At 31.8% G+C, this 11,605-nt stretch overlaps 1 protein-coding gene across 1 annotated transcript; it reads left to right on the forward strand.

Moving 5' to 3' along the window:
- Positions 1–113: 113 nt before the first annotated feature.
- On the forward strand, positions 114–11,071 carry LOC124374383 (CCN family member 4-like; the record flags this gene model as incomplete). Its single annotated transcript, XM_046832606.1, is given in 7 exon segments — positions 114–142; positions 145–207; positions 3,195–3,239; positions 3,241–3,328; positions 9,424–9,509; positions 9,512–9,622; positions 10,578–11,071. Coding segments are annotated over 7 exon segments (803 nt in total), but the record flags the coding sequence as incomplete, so codon positions are not given.
- Positions 11,072–11,605: the final 534 nt, after the last annotated feature.

The following is an 11,605-nucleotide window of genomic DNA, read 5'->3' on the forward strand; positions in this document are numbered from 1 at the left end:
TATATTTGACAGAGTCTCCTTTTCCTGTAACTAAAGCTTGACCTTAAAAAATATGCTCCATTTCAACATTGCTATCACTAATATTTTCTAAACGTTTTATATGTTTGTTTCAGCAATCAAAGGCAAACCGTGTACTATTTACAAACCAGACGTACGACCAATGGAGAAACATTCATGTTGGACTGTCGAACCCAATGTGCCTGCAAGGTCAGTACAAAATGAATCTTGCTACCTTGTGTTGATTGGAAATAAATGTCTCATTAATAAAGTGAATATTCATAATGATTAGATTAAATTATGCTAACTAATGTAACAGTGCCATTCCAAATTACAATATTTAATTTTTCAATGAGACCTTAATGGTAAAGGGCGTAGTGTTAGCGGGTACAATGGTTATCGCAAGATAACCGAAACAAGAAACGTCAAGCGTGGTTTGGTTGCTTGGATGCGTGACCGTTTGAACGATACTATCCTTTACAAGCAGCTTGCCTGCCCGGGCGTTGGTGGTGGTTCGGAAATCACCTTTGAGCCGTTGATCGTCAGGTTAATTGTTAGAGAGGGCTTCTTAGCTCTAACTTCGCCTGGTAAAATAAGACGTCTTTACTTTACTTCACTTTAATAAACTATGCATCAATCATTAAATTTGTTGTAGAATGTATTGGGCTTCATCACACTGTACTCTCTCTATGATGAACATACTCTAACTAAAGTTAAACGTAGATAAATTGAAAAAAGTTATAATTGGAAATAGAATCCTCAGACATTACTGTTTACGGTGAAATACTACGACGATAAGCAACCTCTCTTTCTTTGTTATTGGGAATGGGTGATTTGAATGGATAAAAGGTTCTCCAGCATTTGGCATAGTTATAAACTATAATAATAAAAACAATGAGCCTTTGGCGTCTGATGAAGAGGGTAAATTCCAATCCTTGAGCCATAGTCTTGTTTTAGTTATATTTTCCTTTTAACATACAATCAGCGATATATGTTTTAGTGTTTGGAAAATGAAGTAAAACTTGATTTTTATTTTAATAGAGAATAATAAACAAGAAGAATAAAACATTTGACTCTCATATAGGTTCTGGGATCAGGCGAAGTATTTCATATTATAAGGATATTGGAGTAACTAAATCCCTATGGGACTGTTATAAACGGTGATGGAGAAGGCTGGATGTCAAATAGGGGTAGCTTACAAGATCAAACCTGCAGACAATAGAGAGCCCTATCATTGTACCTAATATAACCGTTGAATAGAAACAGAACAATGGAAGCTGTCAACTACACCTGCTGCAAGCAGCCGCTCTCGGTGGCTAGGCGCTGTCTCATGCAGAAACTAATTATATTACGTCAAGTTAGATAACTTACTCTAAGGAATAAAAGTTGAAAATGAGATTTGTGAATGTAAATTATCCTTATCATGTGACTCCCCATTAACCTTTAAACCTTGTTTTTCTAAACAAATAACCTTTAAGTTAAACGTAGATAAATTGAAAAAAGTTATAATTGGAAATAGAATCCTTCAGACATTACTGTTTACGGTGAAATACTACGACGATAAGCAACCTCTTTCTTTGTTATTGGGAATGGGTGATTTGAATGGATAAAAGGTTCTCCAGCATTTGGTATAGTTATAAACTATAATAATAAAACAATGAGCCTTTTGGCGTCTGATGAAGAGGGTAAATTCCAATCCTTTAGTCTTATTGTCAGTCTTTTCGATGAACTATTCGGTGTACAATCAATCTTACACAATTCTTCTGTTAAATTTACAAGAATAATTGTACTATATTTAAAACAGTTCTAAACATCTATTCTATTTTTTAACTTAAAAAGAATCTTAATAAGGGAGAAAATAGTTTTTTTTTTTAATTTTGTTCTTTTACCTCACAAGAATAAGATTTTTCATCCATCTTGATATACTTTTTTAAATAGTTTAACAACAAAATATTTTTCAAGGGAATGAAATTAATCCTGCAAATTATGTAATATTGGTTAACACAAAAATTGCCTTTTATAATAGCAGCGAGATCCAAACATAATCAATAAAAAAAGATATGACGAAAAATGTAGTAAGAAACGTGATTTTGTGTTTAATGTATGGTAAAATAAAATTTTTTGTTATTGATACATAATTTATTGAGACACCCAAAAAAATGGACTCTTCGTTTAAAAATGGATGTCTGATCTTGACCTTGTTAGTAAGATGCACTCAAAACTTATGCATGAGAAGTTATTTGTATGAAGGTATTTGAAAAACTCTAAGAATTATAGGATATTTGATACTTTAATACATATTTAAAACTGGTTTTACAGAGAAATGCTGTATTTTTACTGACATTTAATCTAACATAAGTATAATATAGCAGTACGTCACATTTACATGTCGCGTAACAGGCTTCGCTGAGAATGCATGCAACATTTTAAATCTACAACTCATTTTATTCTCCAGGTGTCTTGTGAAAATAGACGGATATAACTATTACAGAACATACATACAGAAAAAGAGAACTCGTGTCAGCCAACTAAGATATAGGCTTCAATAAACGTTCAGCCAAATCCCACCATCATATAACTCTTTTTGTCTATTAAAAATTAAGTTTCATGGCAAAGTTTAAGTCTACAGATGGAAATCTTCTCCAGATATCTTACGTTATACATTCACATTTTTGTTCATTAAGTTGGTTTTGCAGATTGGTAAGCAGGGTTTGAAGTATTAAAATTCTATACATCTAGTTACCAAAATATGATGTTGTATATGTCGGGAAAGTTAGGCTACATGTGTTAATATATCACAAGTTAAAATCTGCTACTCGTGTATCGGAGTTGTATATAAATGTATTTGCCCTACTATTAATCGTTGCCACCATGATTACCCTTAAAACCAATAGAAAATATCCGCTAACGCGTGGAGCATCATCGAAACTCAGTGTTGCCTGTATATAAATTAGTGTTATGTTAAATTAAAAGTGTCTACAGATGAGTTCATATTCGATATATCATGCGGACAGAGAGAGAGGACATTTAAAACGTTTCATACCCTGAGGAAAACAGTCGACTAACAGAGACAGTACAGTTTTAGGCTTGGATTTAATGCATATTTGACCATCAGTTATTATTTTCCATATTAAATTTAGGGTTAGCGTCTTTCTTTAATGTGCTGCTCCTTACAACAACTGTTACTCTGATTACAGAACGGGACTTACGCATGCGCCAGCTTGTGCCCTCAAGAGAACATTTTCGCCTCAGGGGAGGAGTTGCCGACACCCGAGACTAGTGGAGGTGCCGGGCCAGTGTTGCCGCGAGTGGATGTGTGATGGCGAGTCTGGTTAGTCCGAAAACTGCCTTTTAAATATAGTTTCTCGAGTACTTTGTTTTCAGTTTGTACATGTAAGAGGAGACGTTTGGGAGGAGGTTGAGAGAAAAAACGACCACCGAAGGGACTGAGTGTTAGTTAAGTATGAGTATTAATGAAGATTTATCTTTTTAACGTTGACTTATTAAATTTCTTTATGTGGCTACTGGTACTTAAAATAATAGATAAAAACAATACACCATTGTCTTTAATTTAGTTTTACAATTACTTATAAGTTTTAAGAGCAATAGGTACTACATAGATATAAATGTAGATAAACACCCTAGTATCACTTGCCTTATTCTATGTATGATAGTTGGTAAAAAATAGCGATTTAACATTTAGAATCTACTTGATTCTTCTGATAAGAAAAATTAGTCATCGCCCGGTGGTAAACTAGGGGTAATACTCGAATACGAGTCGTTACGATCTCAACCAATGCAGAAATAACAATACATGTTAATACTTGTATCTGGAAAAACATTATTTTATATTTTAAGGAAGCTGTATCTGTTACTGTCAATAATTCATGTACCTGACAACTTCAAATCAATCACTGTTACAAACAGTTCTATACTATAAAACAAAAGCAAACAAGACAAACTCTCTCCATTGCTGTTGATATAGTATTTACTGTCAGTTCTATGAAAACAATGAAATAATCTGTGATGTAGGAAACTAATGCAAAGTCAGACATATGAACAATACTGGAACTAGAATCCGTCAGAATGGATAATATTACATTGAATTTGTTCCGTAGACTGCAAGAACATCTGGTGTTGAATAGTTGAATATGTATCGTTTTATACATATTTATATCCTACTCTATATTACAACCTGAGATCATGGTTATTGCTGAGCACAACTGTAAATCAGACTCATAGTAAAAATGAACATACGTTTTATTTACCATGAACATTAAGTAGGCACAGGTTATTGATAACAGAATACATATTAAACACGGTTACAATAAACATACATTACGACACAACTCCTACAAGTATTACAAGTATTCAAGATAATCAATGACTTGTATTAGTTTTCATGTTAGTTTCATTTTTTAACATGATAGTAGTCTATGACAACAGCTTAATGTAACTTGTCATTGAAAATTCCACGAACAGCGTAATATATATATATATATATATAAGTAAATAGTAATATGGCGGTTCTAGCGCACATTTCGGAAGCCAACAGAAAATCAAGGGAAAATACTGTTTTAAAGGACAATAAACGAATCTGTAAAATCAAACAGTAACTCACGAATGAAAAATTAACTGAATCCGTTCCAAAAGCGACCCAGAATCCCCTACTGACCAAAAATGAAAAATCACGAATGAAAAATTACCGAATCTATAGCTGTTTGCTTCTACTTTCTTGAGCTGTGAAATCAATCTATCGGAAATGTCTGCTATGAATAAACTATAAATTAAAACTTATAAACGGAAATGATGGAATTTTGCTAACAATCACTCGAGAAGTCGGGGAGAATGTGAGTAAAACCACATTCTTTTGACGAGGTTCTTCATTTAATTTCTCCAAATGTACTATAAAATCATCAAAGATTTCAGGCTTAAAATCGTAATCAAATTCAATATCCCAAATAGTGAAAGATTATAGGTTAAAATCTTCTCATAATAAACATGTGTATCGATACCTACAAACCTAATGTATTCTTTGAAAAGGAAAATAATTTTTTCAACGGTTATAAGAGATAAGTAAAAGTTTTTATTCTGTTTTCTAAATTCTGTAACAAATTTTGTTTGTTTTTTACCTCCATATTGCAATTTTGTAAGCAGATTATTCAAATGTGTTTAGTTTATTTCGAAATTTCTTAGGTTTAGGTCTTTCGTACAAAATTAAATTACAACCTCTACAAACTAAATACCTTTTATCAATAATTTCTCCTCTATTTAGAACACTTGTAACAGTTGGCATTATACTCTTCCATTTAAACAGAAAGATTTTTTGTTTAAATGGAGATTATGGAACTAACTCTGCCGAGACATAAATTTTTCAACGCAAATGTTTATGTTTACATTTCAACTACCGAGATAAAAAGAAATCATTTTATTTTATTATTCAACTATTTTAGGATATTTTGTCTATGATTACAAAGATTATTCCGGAAGAAATCGAGATTTTTCATCAGCGAAAGAGTATATTTTTGAAGTTTTAGAAGGAAATGAAAGAGAGATAATATGAACATAAATCAATTATTGTAAAAGACAAAATGAATGATTGTGTCTTTGGTGTAGTGTTGTTAGTGTGCGTGTTTGCGCTCATGGGAATCACATCACATTCAACTTCTACGGTGTCTATTGTTTAGAGACTTGGCCCTGCACTGCTACTGTCCAACCAAGTTAATGGCTAGGAGCTGTAATTCGGGTCTTAGACTCTGGAATTTTTTTGTTCCTTAAATTTCTTTGTTTTTTAAATGGATTTTTGAGCTATAATGTCGATCATAGTTTTTTCTTAAAATTTCTTTTTTGCAAAACGGACATGTTACTTTTTCACCCTCCATTTTATATAAGAAAAATTTCTTAACTAAGGTTTGTAGGAAGGCAATTTAAATTCTCTATACTACTTTTTTCAATAATTTTAAGTCTTAGTTTACACATTTTTTAAATAATAAATAGAAGAATCTATCACTGTTTCACCAGAAAATTGTGCTGATTTCTGTCAAATTCAAGTAAAAATCATTAATTTTTTAAATTCTAAAATTATTGAAAAAATAGTATAGAGAATTTAAATTGCCTCCTACAAACCTTAGTTAAGAAATTTTTCTTATTTAAATGGAGCTACTAAAAGAATTAAATGAGGTTGGTGATTTAAAGATCAAAGAATATAAGAAATTTAATGGAATTAGAAGAAAATAAGAAATACAAAATTTTGTATCTGGAGAAAATGAAAGATAAATTCGGGTTTACAATAATTGCCGAGTTGGAAGATTATAAAGTACACTTACCGAACAGATTTTTGACTGTTTTGGATGAAAAAAAGATTAAAGAATAGAATAAACATGATAAATTACACTTGGTTGTTACTGGAAAGAAGACTATTAAAGATAAAGACTGTGTTACTATCAATTTTGTAGAGTAGAAGATTTTTCGTCGTAGCAGACATTTCAAATAGATTGATTTGAGAAAGTAGAAGCAAACACCTATAGATTCGGTAATTTTTCATTCGTGATTTTTCATTTTTGGTCAGTAGGGGATTCTGGGTCGCTTTTGGAACGGATTCAGTTAATTTTTCATTCGTGAGTTACTGTTTGATTTTACAGATTCGTTTATTGTCCTTTAAACAGTATTTTCCCTTGATTTTCTGTTGGCTCCAAAAGTGCGCTAGGACCGCCATATTACTATCTACTTATATATATATATATACAGGTATATGCAGGATGTCTTCCGATATTTGAATTATTATTTTTTTGGATCAAAGGGAAACTATTGTTTTATAACTTAATTATTTTGAAAAATGGCTTGTTGTAATAAATTGAAAATGTATTAGTGGTATATAACCATATAGCCTAAAGGCCTAATTACACAAAATATTTCAAAAATTGTATAAGCTTTGTGTTCAAAATGGTGACTTACTAAAATCTTTAAACGTAAATATCTTAAAACAACTTATGATAAATTAGTCAACATCAACTACATTTTAGTTAAAAAATAAATATTAAAAATAAAAAACATTACGATAGGGTTGAGGAAATCGGTTGATTAATAATGGAGATTATACGATTTTAGAAAAAACCGCATACTAAACAATATCCTCTGTCATCATGTGACAACATTGTTAGTAAGCTACAACAATCAGCTGTTTTAATTTTAGCTGTTCTAATCATTTGATTAAGCTTATTTATGTTTCTTTTGCTTCAATCATAAGAAAATAAAAACTTCTGTTATCTAAAAAAAATTATAACTTTGTTTAAACAAGACTTCAAATGAATTTACAAAAGTGTTGATAATATAAAAGAGTACAAAATAAATTTGAATAAAAGACCAATTTCTGCTGCTGGATGAAACAGTTTCTATCCAGCTATCAACAATCTATGTTCAATATTCCTAAAGCCCATTCACCATATTCCATATTTGATTTCACATATATAAACCATGCCAGCATTGTTGAGTTTGTAATTAAATTGTCTGACTAAAATGGAATAAAAAGTACCTTTTTTATTAAATGCCGTTTTTAAGATTTTACGTTTAAATTTGTAGGAAGCCACCATTTTGAAAATAACGCTTCAGGAGCCTTTAGGTTATAAAACTATATACCACAAATACATTTGAATTTTATTACAAAAAGCCGTATGAAAATTAAAATTAATTAACTGAAAAACAAGATAATGGCTGTTTGAGTAATTATTAGGTTTTCTAAAGTTTAATTACGATATTGTATTTTATGTTTGGTCTAGGAACAATACCTGACGTTTTTATTAGAGAGTTTTGGGACACCTGTAAATATATACACACACAATGTAGAGCTGTTTTTCTTCTATTTTTTAATCCTCATCAATTCCAGTAGTAATTCACAATAAGGATGCATTTTATCTTCCTATGGTGGCCTTTTACCGATAGGTTTTGATAACACTTTTATAAACATAGTAGACCATGAAGCAACATCACAAAGCGATCTCTGGAAAAATATCTATCGTTTTCACGGTCATTTTCTGCAAAGATATTTTATTAATTGCTATAATTATGTTAGGTTAATATCTTCCAAATTTTAGCTATGAGTCAAAAATTAGTTTTCCTAGGGATCCATTACTAGATACCATAAGATTCTGGATTCACAAACATAAATAAAAAATTAAGCCTAGAATAAAAAAATATCCAACGCTGAAAGTAGTTTAGAGTTTAGGTTCATGGTTTGTCTTTCTCGTGCTTCATTGAACAAGTTAGAAGAATATCTCAACAGTAAATGTGTATGTTTATTTTATCTCCAGTGCATCGTTAGTGCATCTTAGTGCAGCGTTTGGAATCTGACGCTGCCACAAACTTGACTCCAGACTAACATAACTCCAGATTCCAGGAGTGTCTGTGCAGCGACAGATTCCAGACGTTGTACTATGAAGAAGGTGAGCAGGAGCTAAACTTAACATTCACAGTAAAGGTGTATTATCAAAATTAGTATGAAATAAATGAAAAACATAACGTTTATTAAGGTAGCTAATTAAAAATAAACATAATTAGACACAAATAACCTCACTAATGCTACCTGCCTTTGTGAGAGTAAACTATTATTTTGGTCATTGGCGTTCTGTGTATGCGGCATGAAACAACAGTTTATACTGTTTTTTGAAACGCCAATACAGTAAAAAACATGTTATTGTTTACTTATATAAATATTTGGGTTAAACTACATATTTTAAAACGCTATCATGACATCCGTAAATATTTTTAAAATACTTAACAATATTTACGTAAGAAACATAATATTTATCAGTGCAGATGCAATGTTGATTTACATTTTAAAAACTAAATCCTTTGATAACTAGCTATAGCTTTGTCCCAAATTATGGAAAGTCTTACTAAAAAACGATATAGTAGCTTATGATATATTTCAGTTTATATATAGTAGTAGTGATTCATACATATGCAACAGTCCTTATTTATTTGATCCGTTTAATAAAAAAACTAATAAATATCAAGATTGTATTACTTATTTGATTAAGGTGACTGATAAAAGGATTTTCAATAACGAGAATTTGAGATACTAGGAACTTGTAACATGTCATAATATATTTTCTCTAGATATATTGTTGACTAAAAGTCAAGTTGTAAAAGTGGATGAGGCTTAATATTTCTCTTATGTGGAAAGGATTTGAGGTTTCGGCTGAGTTGAATAAATGTCCATTAAAAGAATATGCTTTGATTAAACATTTCTTTTAGGAAGTGTATAAACGATTTGGAGCTCATAAGCTACAACGGATTAAATTAAACACATTTCAACATTTCATGTTTAGAAAATTTGAAAAAATATTTAATTATTATTTTAACTTACAAATCCATAGTGAATTTTCAATAATTTTGCTAGAACAATTTCTGATTGTTTGATTACTTTAGTTCAGCGACCGCCCCAGTGCCTAGCGGAATTCTCCCAGTGGACACCTTGTTCATCTTCTTGTGGCATCGGTCTCTCACACCGCGTTTCTCTAACTTGAATCCTGACTGCAAACCTCGCAACGAGACCAGACTCTGTCAGCTCAGACCCTGCTACTCCCAGTTCATCAAGCCTCTTCACGGCAGGAGTCATCATATAAGGGTAAGTAAAATCAAGGGTGGGAGGTATAGTCCATGTTTGAAAAATACAGGAATAATTTAGAAACATACATTATAACCATAAATTTGGTTAGAGGGGACTCCAAAATATGTATCAACCTTAAATATTACTTGTTGAGGGAAATTATTTACGAAAGTTTTCCCGATATCATTCGTTTTTAATGTTCTTACGAATCTGGTACTAACAAACATGATCATGCTTCAAGATCTCTTACGAATCTCTGTACACAGAATGGGAAACTATAATGAAACGGGGAAGGAAAGCATGCAAAATTAAGAACTAGTCAACTGTTTTGAGATACCTTACGTGAAACGGCCGGTTAAAAAACTAACAATACGCGTAACATGGATAACCAATATTTCATACTGCAACATTCTGACGATAAATTTAAATAATTTGGACACTATGGTCGGGAATAAATGACTTAATTTTATAATTTGATTTTCATTATTTTTTTGTTGTGGCCAAAATGAATAGCATAATAAATGATATAAACAAAACGTTCTTCATATATCTAAGAGATAAAATACCTAGTTTCCTACAACAACACAATTACGGTATTATTATGAGTTAATGTATACGAAATGTAGTTGATATTTATAAGAAGTATTACGGAGTCATGTATCTAAATAGAAACTATTATATTTATTGTCTAACTACTATGTTCCTTTAAATGTTCAGAATTATTATACCGTCAATTTTTATCCACATGGTTAGTTCTTTTATATAAGTTATTTACTTTGTTTTGAACTATTCACTTTAGAATAGTAAATGCGATTTAGGTTTTTTAATTTGAATTTGATACTTTAAAAATTGGAACTCTGGGAATAATCTATAACTCCAAATCCAAGTATGTTCGGCTAGGATCCAAAATGTTCTTAATTCTTAACTCATAAGATGGGCGTATTTGTAATTTAATACTGATCTGTATTCTCAGAGAGGCCATGAGTGTAAAGCGACTCAGCGACTTGGAGCGGCGGTTCATTTGGTGTTCGGGCAGTGCCGTAGTCGACGTCGCTATCGCCCCCGGGCCTGCGGGGAGTGTGGGGGTTGTTGTGTGCCCGAGCTGAGTTCCACGATCCGGGTGGAGTTCGCATGCCGTGGGGTGAGCGGGCTAGAAGATGTGGAACCAGGGAGCGATCTCTGGCAGTCGGCGAGTCCGCCTCTCCACGGTCACAGGCATATCCTCTCAGTGGATGTGGAGTGGGTTTTAAAGTGTCAGTGTAACGCAGCCTGCCTGGCCCACGGGGTGACCTCTCCACCCCTCGGAGGTCTCGGGCCTCTCCTCCACAGGGTACACAGGACAGCGCCCCCTTAGATATTATCCTCCCCCACCCACGCATCACATGTATCCTTTGCCTAACTCAAGTATTAACAACCCATATCAATAACATGGTAATGTAGTGCACTAATTATATTTTTATATCATAATTACGTTGGTTTTATTTCACCACTTTCAACAATACGGATTGTGACGGTGAATCTAGATTTTCTTAACTCGACTTAGAGAAGACAATGTGATTAGATAAAAAATATTTTCCTTTCACTAAAATATAAGACATAGCATCAAAGAATCAATAAACGCTTTATCACTAAAAATATGGATAGTTTAGAGTCACAAATATTAAACTATGATATAGCTTAGTCTTGGAAATATAACAAAATCACTTGATATTAATTTTGTGAAATTATAAATGAGTTAATTCTAAGTTAATTATTTGCTGTCGAAGACTCGATGACGAAATAACTTTAATAATACGAGCCTACATATCATTAGTTTTATTAAAACTGTTACAGTTGTGATTAATTAGTATATTTGTTTATGATAATAAACTGAAGAAAATATGGTGAACAACATTTTTGAAAAGAAACACACAAAAAAAACACAATATTTTTTAAACAAATAACAATCGTCTATACATTTTAAATTGATAGCTAAATAAAAATCCCTTATTTATAGAGGCA

The sequence above is a fragment of the Homalodisca vitripennis genome, unplaced genomic scaffold (genome assembly GCF_021130785.1).
Source record: "Homalodisca vitripennis isolate AUS2020 unplaced genomic scaffold, UT_GWSS_2.1 ScUCBcl_8181;HRSCAF=16186, whole genome shotgun sequence".
NCBI classification, from domain to species: Eukaryota; Metazoa; Arthropoda; class Insecta; order Hemiptera; family Cicadellidae; genus Homalodisca; species Homalodisca vitripennis.